The sequence below is a fragment of the Taurulus bubalis genome, assembly GCF_910589615.1.
Source record: "Taurulus bubalis genome assembly, chromosome: 7".
Taxonomy (NCBI): Eukaryota; Metazoa; Chordata; class Actinopteri; order Perciformes; family Cottidae; genus Taurulus; species Taurulus bubalis.
In genome coordinates, this window is record NC_136595.1 from 28,464,204 (window position 1) to 28,480,660 (window position 16,457).

Here is a 16,457-nt window from a genome sequence, read left to right on the forward strand (position 1 = left end):
GACCAGTAGAACATTCAATTCAGTTTATTTTGTATAGCCCAACATCACAAATACAAGTTTGCCTCGGAGGGCTTTACAATCTGTACACATGACATCCTGTCCCAGGACCTCACATCGAATCAGGAACAACTCCCCCAATAAAGATAGTAAAAACCCTTTCACAGGGAAAACAGGGGAAGAAACCTGAGGGAGAGCAACAGAGGAGGATCCCTCTCCCCGGATGGACAGAAGAATAGATGTCATGTGGCCAGAATGAATAACGTAACAGAGTTACAGCACATTACATGAATATGACAGAAAGTATTCATAGGAGTATTGAGAACATGTGACCAGTAGAACATGTGATCATGTGACCAGTAGAACATGTGACCAAAAGAACATGTGATCATGTGACCAGTAGAACATGTGATCATGTGACCAGTAGAACATGTGATCAGGACATCATGGATGTTTCTCTAGTCTCTGATCAATCAGTGTTTAGTTCAGTGGTTCTCAAACTGTGGGGCGTGACCCTCTAGTGGGGCGCGGAGGTATTACAGGTGGGACGCTGGGGCAAATGCAGAATTTTAAGACCTTTTATTGAGAACTTCACATATTACAAAAGTTAATTGTGTGTTTTTATGAAGTCAAATCCCTAAAACAAAGTAAAAGTATAACATTTAGTATTTTTAATGGTTTACTGACTTGACAATAAACGGACGATGACAATAAATACAAAATCTACCAGCTGCTATAATTAAACAACAATATGGATCAGTATCTGTTAATGTGGATCATCACAAGCTGAAGACGTGGCGATGAGGTTGTGGTTTTCAACGCTCATCACCGCTCTGGTTTCAGATCCTCACGGCCCAGATGAGTCCCAACGAGAGCTTCCTACGCTACCTGACCTTGCCTCAGGACAACGACCTCGCTATCGACCTGCGGCAGACCGCCGTGGTGATCATGGCTCACCTGGACCGCCTGGCTTCCCCCTGCTGCCCGCCACACTGCAACTCACCCACCTCGCACAAGGTGACCAGTACGATGCTTGTTTTTACTCTTCCTAGACTTCTATACAACCAGGAGAGAGAATGCAGCTTTAACACATGAAGCATAGACTTCTATACAACCAGAGCAGTCGCCGCCTGGTGGTCAGGAGAGAGAGCAGCTTTAACACATGAAGTATAGACTTCTATACAACCAGAGGAGTCGGCCCCTGGTGGTCAGGAAAGAGAATGCAGCTTTAACACATGAAGCGTAGACTTCTATACAACCAGAGGAGCCGCCCCCTGGTGGTCAGGAAAGAGAATGCAGCTTCAACACATGAAGCGTAGACTTCTATACAACCAGAGGAGCCGCCCCCTGGTGGTCAGGAAAGAGAATGCAGCTTCAACACATGAAGCATAGACTTCTATACAACCAGAGGAGTCGGCCCCTGGTGGTCAGGAAAGAGAATGCAGCTTTAACACATGAAGCATAGACTTCTATACAACCAGAGGAGTGACATACATCAATGCCTCCCTCCCGGTCCTTCTGCTTCAGGGAACCCTGCAGGAGGTGATCGCCTGGGGTCTGTTGGGCTGGAAGCTCTACGCCAACGTCAACGGGCCCATTCACTGCAAAGGCCTGTCGAGCCTCGGGGTCGCCCAGGTCGTCTGTTCGGAGAAGGGCTTCCTCATCCTGTCCAGCAGCGGTGCCGTCTACACCCAGAACTACAAGAGCACCACCCTGGTCAGTCCCGCCGAGGCGCTTTCTGCTTCATGGCCGACGCCTTCGTCTCCGCCGCCGCTTGAGTCTCTGTGTCGTGTGGTTTCAGGCTCCGATGCTGATCCACGGGCTGAGCTCCAGGAAGGTGGTGAAGCTCGCGGCTCATCCCGACGGGCAGCACCACTTGGCCCTGTCGTCCAGCGGGGAGGTGTTCTCCTGGGGCTGCGGGGACGGAGGGCGCCTCGGCCACGGAGACACCACGTAAGAATGTGGAAAACGCCTCACGGACATCCTCAAGGACACACTTTTGCATTTCCAGCTTCTCATCCAATATCATGTGATTCTACCCCTGTAGTATAACGGTCTATGTCAAGAGGGTGACTTAGGACTAAGTCAGAAGACAATGTGACTTTGGCAATTTTACAAGCTTTTGAAATGCTTGTAAAATGTCCTAAGTCACAGTAACTAAATTGCTAGCTTCAAAATGCTATCTTAAATATGCCATTTTGAAGCTAGCATTTAAGCTAGCAATTTAGTTAGCATTTTTGTCAATGAAAATCTCACTCAAACATAATATTAGTAACCATAACATGTCTAGAGGCAGCTTCTGCACTATATTACATTTGATCAAGTTTTCTGAAAAACCTGAAAAAATGACTTGAAAGGACTTTCACAAAAGCTGTATATAGTTTTAGAATTAAATTATTGATCAGGCGGATTCAATTATGAGGAGTGGGAAACGATGCTTAAGTCACGATACGATTTATATCGCGATTTCAAATATTGGGATTTTTAAGCTATTTTCCTTCGTTTGTCATCTGTTTTATTCAACAGGTTCTTCTCAGCTCTAATCGGCTTTTAGACAATGTACAAACATATGTCCTTTTACTATGTTTAAGTCATATTTTGTGTTGAGAAAGATTCCTGAAAAAGAACCTTGTGCCTGCCGTTGAAGCGCTTTAATCTCCACGTCGGCTTTATCTCAGGTACCTGGAGGAGCCCACGATGATCGCGGCCTTCAACGGGAAGCAGACGGGGAAGCACGTGGTGCACGTCGCCTGCGGCAGCACGTACAGCGCCGCCATCACGGCCGACGGGGAGCTCTACACCTGGGGCCGCGGGAACTACGGCCGGCTGGGCCACGGTGAGCAGAGCTCAGTGTAGCCGGGGCTTATCTTATTTTATAATAATAAAATAACAACACGATGGGCCGTTAGTTTGCATTAGACGACAACCACTTTTATTCCCCTCTCACTCTCCACTCGAACATTTCCTCCTCCTCCTTCCGTTTCCCCTTCACAATAAAAGCCCCAGAGACATACACCAGCACATTGCTTCCTATTGTGTTTACGTACACAATATGATAGCTTACATATCTCCCCTACAACTTGTCTTCATACACAAAGTTGACCAGTAATCAGTATCCATGTCGCCTCCCCCAACTGCACAGCCTCCAGTAAGCATGCCCTGATAATCCCAATGTACGTGTAGCTGATACACTATAGCGTCAAGGACACGCCATACATATAAAGCATGTGCTTCTACAATAAAGAAAACCTGCATTAATAACACAGTTGACCAGTAAGCTTGTCCCCACTGCACCGAGCGGCCGCAGGACCTCGGCGCCCCTAAACGCAGCTAACGAGGTCGGTTGTTTGTCGTCTCTCCGGCTGGTTCTAGGCTCCAGCGAGGACCAGACCACTCCCATGCTGGTGACGGCGCTGAAGGGGCTGAAGGTCATGGACGTGTCGTGTGGCAGCGGCGACGCGCAGACGCTTTCTGTGACGGAGAACGGTAAGGCTGCTGGTGGTTCGAGCCCTTTATGAACCGCATTTCTGCAGACTTTACCCAAGGGAATTACCCACAGTTCATAGAGGCGTGACGCGGTTAGCAGGGAGACTTAAATAAAAAGGTAAACAAAGAGGACGGCTCATGTGAGTTCAGGCTAAATATATTAGATTCACACAGAAACATCAAGGATCCAAGATGGAACATAAAAACACATGAAGCAATACAAGCATTTCATTGCTTTGATTCAAAAAAACAAGTAAATAGATTATTTAACAATGACATGTCGTGAGGAAAAGAGCCCGGAAGACGTTCAAATCGGGGAGTAAAAAGTATAAAATAAATACCCACAATGCACAACATTCATATTTACACCATGTTAAGCCCTCGCAGCCTCTCACACTGACGTCAGGTAGGTCTCTGAGGGTTCAGGGTTCTAGGCCTTAAGTCTCTGAGGGTTCAGGGTTCTAGGCCTTAGGTCTCTGAGGGTTCAGGGTTCTAGGCCTTAAGTCTCTGAGGGTTCAGGGTTCTAGGCCTTAGGTCTCTGAGGGTTCAGGGTTCTAGGCCTTAGGTCTCTGAGGGTTCAAGGTTCTAGGCCTTAGGTCTCTGAGGGTTCAGGGTTCTAGGCCTTAAGTCTCTGAGGGTTCAAGGTTCTAGGCCTTAAGTCTCTGAGGGTTCAAGGTTCTAGGCCTTAAGTCTCTGAGGGTTCAAGGTTCTAGGCCTTAGGTCTCTGAGGGTTCAAGGTTCTAGGCCTTAGGTCTCTGAGGGTTCAGGGTTCTAGGCCTTAGGTCTCTGAGGGTTCAGGGTTCTAGGCCTTAGGTCTCTGAGGGTTCAGGGTTCTAGGCCTTAGGTCTCTGAGGGTTCAAGGTTCTAGGCCTTAGGTCTCTGAGGGTTCAAGGTTCTAGGCCTTAGGTCTCTGAGGGTTCAGGGTTCTAGGCCTTAGGTCTCTGAGGGTTCAGGGTTCTAGGCCTTAAGTCTCTGAGGGTTCAGGGTTCTAGGCCTTAAGTCTCTGAGGGTTCAGGGTTCTAGGCCTTAGGTCTCTGAGGGTTCAGGGTTCTAGGCCTTAAGTCTCTGAGGGTTCAGGGTTCTAGGCCTTAGGTCTCTGAGGGTTCAGGGTTCTAGGCCTTAAGTCTCTGAGGGTTCAAGGTTCTAGGCCTTAGGTCTCTGAGGGTTCAGGGTTCTAGGCCTTAGGTCTCTGAGGGTTCAAGGTTCTAGGCCTTAGGTCTCTGAGGGTTCAGGGTTCTAGGCCTTAAGTCTCTGAGGGTTCAAGGTTCTAGGCCTTAAGTCTCTGAGGGTTCAAGGTTCTAGGCCTTAAGTCTCTGAGGGTTCAAGGTTCTAGGCCTTAGGTCTCTGAGGGTTCAAGGTTCTAGGCCTTAGGTCTCTGAGGGTTCAGGGTTCTAGGCCTTAGGTCTCTGAGGGTTCAGGGTTCTAGGCCTTAAGTCTCTGAGGGTTCAGGGTTCTAGGCCTTAAGTCTCTGAGGATTCAGGGTTCTAGGCCTTAGGTCTCTGAGGGTTCAGGGTTCTAGGCCTTAGGTCTCTGAGGGTTCAGGGTTCTAGGCCTTAAGTCTCTGAGGGTTCAGGGTTCTAGGCCTTAGGTCTCTGAGGGTTCAGGGTTCTAGGCCTTAAGGGCACTGGACCGTTGGGTTGTGACTCACTGTCTCTCTGTGGGTGGGTCCTCAGGCCAGGTCTGGTCCTGGGGGGACGGGGACTACGGTAAACTGGGCCGAGGAGGCAGCGACGGCTGCAAGACCCCCAAGCTGGTGGAGAAGCTGCAGGACCTGGACGTGGTGAAGGTGTGCTGCGGCAGCCAGTTCTCCGCGGCGCTCACCAAAGACGGACAGGTGTACACCTGGGGGAAGGGAGACAACCAGCGGCTCGGACACGGAACCGACGAGCACGTCCGATACCCCAAGCTGCTCGACAGCCTCCAGGGTGAGCTGGCTTTTATTAGAACAGACGGGCCCTGATTACCTGTAATCAACCCTTATTATGAGGACCTGATTACCTGGTAACTAAGACTTATTATAAGGACCTGATTAACTAAGACTTATTATAAGGACCTGATTAACCAACACGTATTATAAGGACCTCATTAACTAACATGTATTATAAGGACTTCATTAACCAACATGTATTATAAGGACCTGATTAACTAAGACTTATTATAAGGACCTGATTAACCAACACGTATTATAAGGACCTCATTAACTAACATGTATTATAAGGACTATATTAACTAACATGTATTATAAGGACCTCATTAACTAACATGTATTATAAGGACTATATTAACTAACATGTATTATAAGGACCTCATTAACTAACATGTATTATAAGGACCTCATTAGCTAACATGTATTATAAGGACCTCATTAGCTAACATGTATTATAAGGACCTCATTAACTAGCCCTTATTATAAGGACCAACATGTATTATAAGGACCTCACCACTGAACTGAGGCCTGGTCTTTGTGGAGCAGGGAAGAAGGTGGTGGACGTGGCCGTGGGCTCCACGCACTGCCTCGCCCTGACGGAGGACGGGGAGGTGCACAGCTGGGGCAGCAACGACAAGCTGCAGCACTTTGACACGCTGTTCTCCAACAAGAAGCAGCCCAAGGCGCTGCCCGGCCTCAACGCCAAACACATCGTGGGCATCTCCTGCGGCCCGGGACAGGTGAGGGTGTTGTCGTAGGTTCTTTCCCCCCGTGGCGGAGCGGTCCTAACGCCGTGTGTTGCGTCCGCAGAGCTTCGCCTGGTCCTCGTGCTCCGAGTGGTCGGTGGGGCAGCGCGTTCCCTTCGTGGTGGACGTCTGCCCCGTGACCTTCGAGCAGCTGGACCTGCTGCTGCGGCAGGTCAGCGAGGGCATGGACGGCAGCTCGGACTGGCCGCCGCCGCAGGAGAAGGAATGCATGGTGGTCGCCACGCTCAACCTGCTCCGGCTCCAGGTAGGCCTCCTTTGGACCTCTGCTTGGACTCACCTTTTCAAGATCCCCGATCACGTTCGCCGCCGATAGTTGATCCATATTAACCTTCTGGTTTTTAAGTCACTTGCATATGATACATACTTATGTGTTGTATATAAACAGGTACAGAACAATCTCAGTTCTCTATGTAATGAGGCACCATTGTCAGTGTAAAGTGATAATATGGCCCTAAAGCTGAAAATTTAAGCTTGATTTTTGAAATTGGTTTAAAAAAGCAATGGAATATATGAATAAAATGGTAGATGCATGTAAATAAATGTATAATACCAAATTCTTTATCATCGTTTTTTGAGTAGAAATGTTGTCGTCCCCTTTTTGTTTGTGTGAAAGCCAGCAGCAGAGACTTCGGTCACATTTTGCATCGCTTCACTGCGACGAGTTTAAACTCCTCTTTATATTTCCTCCACATCTTCTCTGTTGTTGTTCATCATCACAACGTTTGACTGATACCTGTAACTCTCCTCCTCAGCTCCACGCAGCCATCAGTAACCAGGTGGATCCGGAGGACCTGGGTCTGGGCCTCGGCAGCGTTCTGCTGAACAACCTCAAACAAACGGTGGTGGTTCTGGCGAGCAACGCCGGCGTCCTCGGCTCCGTGCAGGCGGCCGCTCAGGCCGTGCTGCAGAGCGGCTGGTCGGTGCTGCTGCCCACCGCCGAGGAGCGGGCGAGGGCGCTGTCCTCCCTGCTGCCCAACGCCGGTGAGGACCGTTCAGACTTCACCGTCATTGCGCAGTTCAAGTGCGAGGGCAACGACATGCGGCTTCAGCTTCTGACCAGACGTACCTTTCTCCCCAGCGTCTGGAAACGAGATGAGCGTGAGTCCCGGCCGCCGCTTCATGATCGACCTGCTGGTCAGCAGCCTGATGGCCGACGGCGGGCTGGAGTCTGCTCTGAACGCAGCCATCACGGCGGAGATGCAGGTCGGTGTTCAGCGCCGCTCTAGATTCAAGATATTTTTGATGTCATATGCACAGATAAGTTACTCTGTACAATGAAAATGTTATTTTGCTGGGTCCTCTTAACACACAGAATTACAATAAAAGGTACAAAATAAATAAAAAATAAGGCACAAAATATATACATTTTATATATATATATATAAATAAACAGTATTGCACTCTACGTCACGCGTTAATGCAGCGAGGCTCACGCGGGAGACGGAGATGAGATGAGAATCTCATTTCTTTATTTCTTCGTCTCGGATCAGAAAAAATATAACTGGGGGCTGCAGGACATTTGGTTTAAAGTCATGGAAACCATTGGTCAGAATGTGTATGACCCCTGGGTATTTATTTTTCCTCGGCAGGACATTGAAGCCAAGAAGGAGGCTCAGAAGGAGAAGGAGGTGGACGAGCAGGAGGCCGACGCCTCCACGCTGCAGCGCTGCCGTGCCGTTCTGGACAAAGACCTCATCAACACCGGCATCTACGAGTCCGCCGGGAAGCAGAGCCTGCCGCTGGTGCAGCTGGTGCAGCAGCTGCTGAGGTACGAGTCACGCGGTCTCTCAGGTCCAGCCCTCTAGGTCCAGACCTGAGGCCCTCTAGGTCCAGACCTGAGGCCCTCTAGGTCCAGACCTGAGGCCCTCTAGGTCCGGACCTGATGCCCTCTAGGTCCAGACCTGAGGCCCTCTAGGTCCAGACCTGAGGCCCTCTAGGTCCAGACCTGAGGCCCTCTAGGTCCGGACCTGAGGCCCTCTAGGTCCAGACCTGAGGCCCTCTAGGTCCAGACCTGAGGCCCTCTAGGTCCAGACCTGCAGTGTTTGCTGGAGCGTTGCTTTGATCCTGAAACATGTTGCTGGTAATCGGTAATGAAAGCTTCTGGCCTCTGCAGGAACATCGCCTCCCAGACCGTCGCCCGGCTGAAGGACGTCGCCCGCCGCATCTCCAGCTACCTGGAGGCGGAGCACGTGAGCAAGGAGCGCTCGGCCTCTCTGGACCTGCTGCTGCGCTTCCAGAGGCTGCTGGTCAGCAAGCTGTACCTGGGGGTCAGCGGCACGGAGAGCGCCAACGGATACAGTGAGTCCAGCTGCAGCGCTGATGCTCGTTATTGATCAGTCGTGATCCATATTAACAGATGCCGATCCCTCTGTTTGATTATTGCAGCTGGTCCACAAGGATCCAGATTATTATTTAGTTTAACCATCATCCCAAAAATCATTTTAACGCTCTCAACACTACATTAGACTAGATTACATGTGAACGCATCATGAGAACATTATCATTTCATTATCAACTCATTTTTATTGAGCAGAGCCTGAACGCATCATCATGTACCTGAAATGAACCTCCTGTTGGTTCTCTGTTAGCGGTGCTGCTAACATTACTAGCTCTCCTCCTGTTGGTTCTCTGTTAGCGGTGCTGCTAACATTACTAGCTCTCCTCTTGTTGGTTTCCTGTTAGCGGTGCTGCTAGCGTTACTAGCTCTCCTCCTGTTGGTTCTCCATTAGCGGTGCTGCTAACGTTACTAGCTCTCCTGTTGGTTCTCTGTTAGCGGTGCTGCTAACGTTACTAGCTTTCCTCCTGTTGGTTCTCTGTTAGCGGTGCTGCTAACGTTACTAGCTTTCCTCCTGTTGGTTCTCTGTTAGCGGTGCTGCTAACGTTACTAGCTCTTCTGTTGGTTCTCCGTTAGCGGTGCTGCTAACGTTACTAGCTTTCCTCCTGTTGGTTCTCCATTAGCGGTGCTGCTAACGTTACTAGCTCTCCTGTTGGTTCTCTGTTAGCGGTGCTGCTAACGTTACTAGCTCTCCTGTTGGTTCTCTGTTAGCGGTGCTGCTGACGTTACTAGCTCTCCTGTTGGTTCTCTGTTAGCGGTGCTGCTAACGTTACTAGCTCTCCTCCTGTTGGTCTAAACACTGATTGGTTGTTTATAAGTCACATGATCAGAGACTAGAGAAACATCATGATGTCCTGTTCACATGATCTACTCAGTAGAATCCAGTAGATTCTACTGGATACTAGAGGAGAACCTTTATTTACGCTGTGATTATGTAAAGCGGTCCGTTTCTTTGTGTGTCTGCAGACCCGGAGCTTCTGGGCGTCGGCTCCCTCTTGAAGAAGTACATCGCCCTGCTGTGCACTCACATCGGAGACATCCTCCCGGTGGCCACGAGTATCGCCTCCACCGGCCGCCGCCACTTTGCTGAAGTCTCTCGTGTTATTGAAGGAGATCTAACTGGTAACCAGTCTCCTGCTGGGAGGTTCTGTGCAGCGTTAACGACGGATTGTTGTTGTTTTCATGACTTGAGACCGTCCTGGGTGTTTGTGCTGTGACAGGAGTGCTGCTGCCTGAGCTGGTGGTGTCCATCGTCCTCCTGCTCACCATCGATGCCGGTCTGATGCAGGAGACGGGTTCCATCCCTCTGCTGGCCGGACTCCTGGAGCACCTGGACCGCTTCAACCACCTGGCCCCGGGTCACGAGAGGGACGACAACGAGGACCTGGCCTGGCCGGGCATTATGGGTATAATACACTGATTCAGGTTTCACTCTTATTCTGAAAGGGACAATATACATATTAGACGGAGTTTCTGTGTTAGTGGGCGAGCTCTACCCAGCATGCAGTTAGGCGGTGTCATTTTATAAATGTACAATTATTAGTGTTACAAATTGTCGTTGTGATGTTTTACCCTGTTAAAGAGCGATAGTTATGGGTTATTCATTGTTATGAAGTTAGAAACCATGACTCCATCTCGCCGTAAACATGAATATTAGAGGAACGTAAACCATTAAAACCCCGGACTCTCCAAACCGGCGGCGACGCTGAGAAGCTTGGTAGAATGTAACGAGCTCTTCTTCTGCTGTGGCAGGATCCTTCTTCACAGGTCAGAGCTCCAAGAACAACGAGGAGGTCTCCCTCATCCGCAAGGCCGACCTGGAGAACCACAACAAAGACGGCGGCTTCTGGACCGTCATCGACGGGAAGGTGTACGACATCAAGGACTTCCAGGCGCAGTCCCAGTCGCTGGCGGGGAACAGCGTCCTCGGTGAGCTCCAGGGAGCGGGTCTCACCTCCTGGTGGACTTCTCTGCTCGGGTCCCCGTCCTGACAGTCTCTCTCTCTCATCCGGTCCCGGTCCTGACCCAGTCTCTCTCTCATCTGGTCCCCGTCCTGACCCAGTCTCTCTCTCTCATCCGGTCCCGGTCCTGACCCAGTCTCTCTCTCATCTGGTCCCCGTCCTGACCCAGTCTCTCTCTCTCTCATCTGGTCCCCGTCCTGACCCAGTCTCTCTCTCTCTCATCCGGTCCCCGTCCTGACCCAGTCTCTCTCTCTCTCTCTCTCTCTCTCATCCGGTCCCCGTCCTGACCCAGTCTCTCTCTCTCTCTCTCTCTCTCATCCGGTCCCCGTCCTGACCCAGTCTCTCTCTCTCTCTCTCTCTCTCATCCGGTCCCCGTCCTGACCCAGTCTCTCTCTCTCTCTCTCTCTCTCATCTGGTCCCGGTCCTGACCCAGTCTCTCTCTCATCCGGTCCCCGTCCTGACCCAGTCTCTCTCTCTCTCATCTGGTCCCCGTCCTGACCCAGTCTCTCTCTCATCCGGTCCCGGTCCTGACCCAGTCTCTCTCTCATCTGGTCCCGGTCCTGACCCAGTCTCTCTCTCTTGCAGCCCAGTTTGCAGGAGAGGACCCGGTGGTGGCTCTGGAGGCTGCGCTGCTGTTTGAGGACACCAGGGAGTCCATGCAGGCCTTCTGCGTGGGCCAGTACATGGAGGTACGCTGCATTTTAAATAACTACAAAGACACACAAAATAGCTACAAAGACACACAAAATAACTACAAAGAGACACAAAGCAACCGTCTGTGTTTGCAGCCCAACCAGGAGACGGTCACCACTCCGGACCTGAGCAGTCTGTCGTCTCCGCTCATCGACACGGAGAGGAACCTGGGGCTGCTGCTGGGCCTCCACGCCTCCTACCTGGCCAAGAGCACCCCGCTGTCCACCATGGAGATCGAGTGTGCCAGTGGGTCCAGATCATTTTAAGACCCTTTGGGTCCAGATTATTCTAAGACCCTTTGGGTCCAGATTATTCTATGACCCTTTGGGTCCAGATCATTTTAAGACCCTTTGGGTCCAGATCATTTTAAGACCCTTTGGGTCCAGATTATTCTAAGACCCTTTGGGTCCAGATTATTCTAAGACCCTTTGGGTCCAGATCATTCTAAGACCCTTTGGGTCCAGATCATTTTAAGATTCTTTGGGTCCAGGTTATTCTAAGACATTTGGAAGAACTCTGTATTTTCATTGAATGCATTTATATTGTTTTCCTCCCCTCGTGGCACAGAATGGCTCCAGTCCTCCATCTTCTCTGGCGGGCTGCAGACCAGTCAGATCCACTACAACTACAACGAGGAGAAGGACGAAGACCACTGCAGCTCCCTGGGGACCACGACCCCGGACAAGGTCAAGCTCTACTCCCGCAGGATCACCCTCAGTGACCACGCCCAGCCTTTCCTGCAGGCCATCGCCGACAACAACACTCAGGACCACACTGTGAAGGTACACACACACACACACACACACACACACACACACACACACAGTGATTTATATTCCAAGCGTTGATTTATTTTAATGTTGATGATTGTGGCTTACAGCTAAGGAAAACCCAAAATGCAGTATCTCATAAAGTGAGAGACCGATTTAAAAAAACACTTTTTTATACAGAAATGTTGCTGAAAAGTATATCTCAAATATATATCAAAGAATAATCCTAGAACCTGAAGAATATCAACGTATCATGTGTGTGAACATCTCCACATCATCCATTCACAATAAGATGTTTCCATATTTGGACTAACAGGATTATGAGCATGTGAACTTGAAGGTGGTCGTCACTCTCAGGTCCTTTGTGTTTCTCTGGCAGGACTTCCTGTGCCAAATCGAGCGCTGCTGTAAGCAGTACCACCTCATCACGCCCATCACCTTCCCACCAGAGCACCCGGTGGAAGAGGTCGGCCGCCTGCTGCTCTGCTGCCTGCTCAAGCACCAGGACCTCGGTAAGACCAGAGAGTCACACACCAGGACCTCTGTAAGACCAGAGAGTCACACACCAGGACCTCTGTAAGACCAGAGAGTCACACACCAGGACCTCTGTAAGACCAGAGAGTCACACACCAGGACCTCGGTAAGACCAGAGAGTCACACACCAGGACCTCTGTAAGACCAGAGAGTCACACACCAGGACCTCGGTAAGACCAGAGAGTCACACACCAGGACCTCGGTAAGACCAGAGAGTCACACACCAGGACCTCGGTAAGACCAGAGAGTCACACACCAGGACCTCTGTAGGACCAGAGAGTCACACACCAGGACCTCTGTAGGACCAGAGAGTCACACACCAGGACCTCTGTCCTTCATGAGCAGACGAGCCGTCAGAGAGATAAATATGGTTCCCTTTGCCTTTTTTAAATGTTTTTTTATTATTTATGTACGGAATCTCTGAGAGGAAAGTATTTTGCCAGTATAATCCTCCTACGTTCTTGATGTTTTTGCAAGTGTGTTTTATTTGTGTTGTTGTAATACTCATTTCGGCCACCAGAGGGCAAAGTGCGCCACAACCTCATGTTCTGAATGAGACTAAAAGCATTCTTGTTTTCTTCTTGGGAAGTTTTAATTTCCATAACTCGCTAGAAGAGACAGTCAAACTTAACCTGGAAGGAAACATGAATGCTTTCAGGTCTGTTTAGGTCGTGAGGTAGTGGTTCACTGCTGCCCCTGGTGGACACAATGAGTATTACAACAACAAAGTAAAACTTTTTCACAGACAGTAAAAAGTAACTTTATACTAATTATTATTTCCCCCTTTTCTTAACTTGTAAACACAGGAGAGAAAACTCTTAAAATCCAACCTAGAAAATGGATCACCTGCATGTGTTTCCTCTCATTGACATGTCTCTTCCTCTCGTCTGACCGGACTCTCTCTCCTCAGGCCACGTCGCCCTGTCCCTTGTGGACCAAGGGAAGCAGAGGTCCCTCCCTAAATCTGTGATTGACGTGTGCCGCATGGTCTACCAGGCCAAGTGCTCTTTAATCAAGGTAGGGTTGTATAGAATCAGAATCATTTATGGGCCAAGTACTTTGCACAAACAGGGAATTTGACTCGGTGGAGGTACATAATGATAACAAAGAGGAACGTGAGCTTTAATGAGGGTTTCTCTCCTCAGACCCACCAGGAGCAGGGTCGCTCCTACAAGGAGGTGTGCGCCCCCGTCATCGAGCGGCTGCGCTTCCTGTTCAACGAGCTGCGCCCGGCGGTGAGCAACGACCTCTCCATCGTGTCCAAGCTGAAGCTGCTGAGCTCTCAGCCGCGCTGGAGGAGGATCACCCAGAAGCTCATCCGGGACCGCAGGAAAAAGAGAAGTGAGGGTCTTTAGAAAACCTGCGACAGGATTCCTTTCCTTCACACGCAGACCGGCTTCTGAACGTGTTTTATTATTATTTCTTTTAGTGCCTAAGAAGTCAGAGTCCGCTGATATAGAAGAGCCAAAGCTGGAGAATGAAGGGACCAACGGGGAGGAGCTTAATGTCCACATCAGCCCCACGCCGGCCGACAGGAAGTCTCCCACCAGCAAGACATCCAAGGTGCTTTTCACGGGGCTCCATTATTGGAACGTTCCCATCCATTTTATGTTTTAAGATCTTAAAACTATCTTCTTCTCATAACAATAATCACAGTCCTGCTGATGTGCATTCAGTTAGAGAACAACAGGGTTCCTACAGTCATGGAGAATCTGGAACAGTCATGGAATTTTAAAATGGTTATTTCCAGGCCTGGAAAAGTCCTTGAAAAAAATAAAACCCCAAAAGTTTAGTAACAGTCATGTAAATGTGTTATATTCATGTGTTCATGTAAATGTGTTATATTCATGTGTTCATGTCGTTCATTTACGCTGAGTTTGAAATAATTAATATGCTTTTAAAAGAAAGACTCAAAATATCAGCAGGCATACATACAGGCATCTATATAAATGTTTATTCTTTTAATCAAACTATTGTCTCATTCATTTGAGTCATTTAAGGTTTACTGTATGCTTTGTGTTCTCATTGTTAGTTTAAATACTACATTTACTCACTTTTTACTGTTTACACCCAGACTTCACTAAATGTTTGTCATGACATTTAGTTAAAAGTCATGGAAAAGTCATTGGAATAAATGTGGTCTAAAGTCATTGAAATGTGGTTAAAAGTCCTGGAATCCATTGGTCAGAGTGTGTATGAACGCTGCATAACAAAGAGACGCAGCATAGCGATGGCGCTCCCAGGTGAAGCTCCCAGGTGAAGCTCTGCCTCCAGGTGAAGCTCCCAGGTGAAGCTCCCAGGTGAAGCTCTGCCTCCAGGTGAAGCTCCCAGGTGAAGCTCTGCCTCCAGGTGAAGCTCTGCCTCCAGGTGAAGCTCTGCCTCCAGGTGAAGCTCTGCCTCCAGGTGAAGCTCTGCCTCCAGGTGAAGCTCTGCCTCCAGGTGAAGCTCGCAGACTAAACGACGTCCCGTGTTGTTCTGTGACTCTCCAGCAGGACAGGTGGCATCCGCTGCTCCACGGCGCGGCTAGCGTGCAGAAGTACCGCTGGCTGAAGCGCAGCGTGCTGGGCCCCTTCTCCCAGTGCAGCCTCATGGTCACCATCGTGGAGTTCGCCCTGAAGGAGGAGCCGCTGGACGTGGAGAAGATGAGGAAGTGTCTCCTCAAACAGGTGATTTGTGGAGAGCAAAGGCGTTCGTTGCTTTATCCTCCTCACCACCAGGGGGCGATCACACAAAGCGTTCAGCACAACAAACAAACACAGAAGTGAAAGGCGTCATGTGACCGTTGGTTGTGTTTCAGCTGGAGCGAGCCGAGGTGAGGCTGGAGGGCATCGACACCATGCTGAAGCTCGCCTCCAAGAGCTTCCTGCTGCCGTCCGTGCAGTACGCCATGCTGTGTGGCTGGCAGAGGGTCGTCCCCGAGGGCACCGGCATCGGGTACGACTCGGTTGGGACGCTCTGTCTTCGTCTCCTCTGTCTTCGTCTCCTCTGTCTTCGTCTCCTCTGTCTTCGTCTCCTCTGTCTTTGTTTCCTACACCTTCGTCTCCTCTGTCTTCGTCTCCTCTGTCTTTGTTTCCTACACCTTCTTCTCCTCTGTCTTCGTTTCCTACGTTGTGGTTTTAAAGGGTTAATGGGACATCCTGGTCCGACTGTATTTGGCATCAGAGTTTATTAAATAATAATTAAAGATAAACCACTACAACAGAAACATGAATGAGATTGAAAGTCCTCAATGTCCCGGTGAGGCTCCGGTTTGTTTCTCCACTGATGGGCGTCGCTCTTGGTGTGTTGTGGTCTCTTCTCCAGAGAGCCGCTGTCGGACTGCCTGAAGGACGTGGATCTGATCCCGCCCTTCAACCGCATGCTTCTGGAGGTCACCTTCGGCAAGTTGTACTCCTGGGCCATCCACAACGTGCGCAACATCCTGCTGGAGGCCGGCGTCCGCTTCAAAGAGCTCGGTGAGGGTCTGGGTCCTAATATTATTATTATTATTATTATTATAAATCAATATAATGATGAGACTGACTCGCATGTCTTTGTCTGCAGGCGTGCAGCCGGTCCCCCTGCAGACCATCACCAATGAGAACCCGGCGGGTCCGAGTCTGGGCACCATCCCTCAGGCCCGCTTCCTCCTGTCCATGATCCACATGCTGTCCCTGAAGCACGGATCCAACAGCCTCAGCCTGCTGCTCAACTCGGGGCTGCTGGCGCTCACACAGAGCATCCTGCGGCTCATCGGTGAGACTGAGAGGCAGACGGGCAGACGGACAGACGGGCGGACAGACGGGCAGACGGACAGACGGGCGGGCAGACGGGCAGACGGACGGGCAGACGGACGGACGGGCAGACGGGCAGACGGGCAGACAGACGGGCAGACGGGCAGACGGGCAGACGGGCGGGCGGACGGGCAGACGGACGGGCAGACGGACGGGCAGACGGACGGGCAGACGGGCGGGCAGGCGGACGGACGGACGGGCAGACGGACAGACG

The 16,457-nt window shown here is 50.3% G+C and overlaps 1 protein-coding gene across 1 annotated transcript in view; it reads left to right on the forward strand.

Moving 5' to 3' along the window:
* herc2 (HECT and RLD domain containing E3 ubiquitin protein ligase 2) overlaps positions 1–16,457 on the forward strand; it is a 64,116-nt gene that overhangs the window by 10,803 nt on the left and 36,856 nt on the right. The window contains exons 9-34 of the mRNA XM_079220891.1: positions 841–1,014; positions 1,525–1,713; positions 1,799–1,950; positions 2,676–2,833; positions 3,370–3,483; positions 5,157–5,408; positions 5,957–6,150; positions 6,221–6,421; positions 6,930–7,158; positions 7,256–7,380; positions 7,767–7,945; positions 8,291–8,475; positions 9,479–9,634; positions 9,733–9,918; positions 10,265–10,441; positions 11,059–11,162; positions 11,262–11,412; positions 11,734–11,948; positions 12,316–12,448; positions 13,381–13,487; positions 13,616–13,811; positions 13,900–14,033; positions 14,960–15,136; positions 15,268–15,404; positions 15,774–15,925; positions 16,014–16,205. Coding sequence (XP_079077017.1) covers positions 841–1,014; positions 1,525–1,713; positions 1,799–1,950; positions 2,676–2,833; positions 3,370–3,483; positions 5,157–5,408; positions 5,957–6,150; positions 6,221–6,421; positions 6,930–7,158; positions 7,256–7,380; positions 7,767–7,945; positions 8,291–8,475; positions 9,479–9,634; positions 9,733–9,918; positions 10,265–10,441; positions 11,059–11,162; positions 11,262–11,412; positions 11,734–11,948; positions 12,316–12,448; positions 13,381–13,487; positions 13,616–13,811; positions 13,900–14,033; positions 14,960–15,136; positions 15,268–15,404; positions 15,774–15,925; positions 16,014–16,205 — 4,369 coding nt within the window. The remainder of the gene's footprint in view (positions 1–840; positions 1,015–1,524; positions 1,714–1,798; positions 1,951–2,675; positions 2,834–3,369; positions 3,484–5,156; positions 5,409–5,956; positions 6,151–6,220; positions 6,422–6,929; positions 7,159–7,255; positions 7,381–7,766; positions 7,946–8,290; positions 8,476–9,478; positions 9,635–9,732; positions 9,919–10,264; positions 10,442–11,058; positions 11,163–11,261; positions 11,413–11,733; positions 11,949–12,315; positions 12,449–13,380; positions 13,488–13,615; positions 13,812–13,899; positions 14,034–14,959; positions 15,137–15,267; positions 15,405–15,773; positions 15,926–16,013; positions 16,206–16,457) is intronic.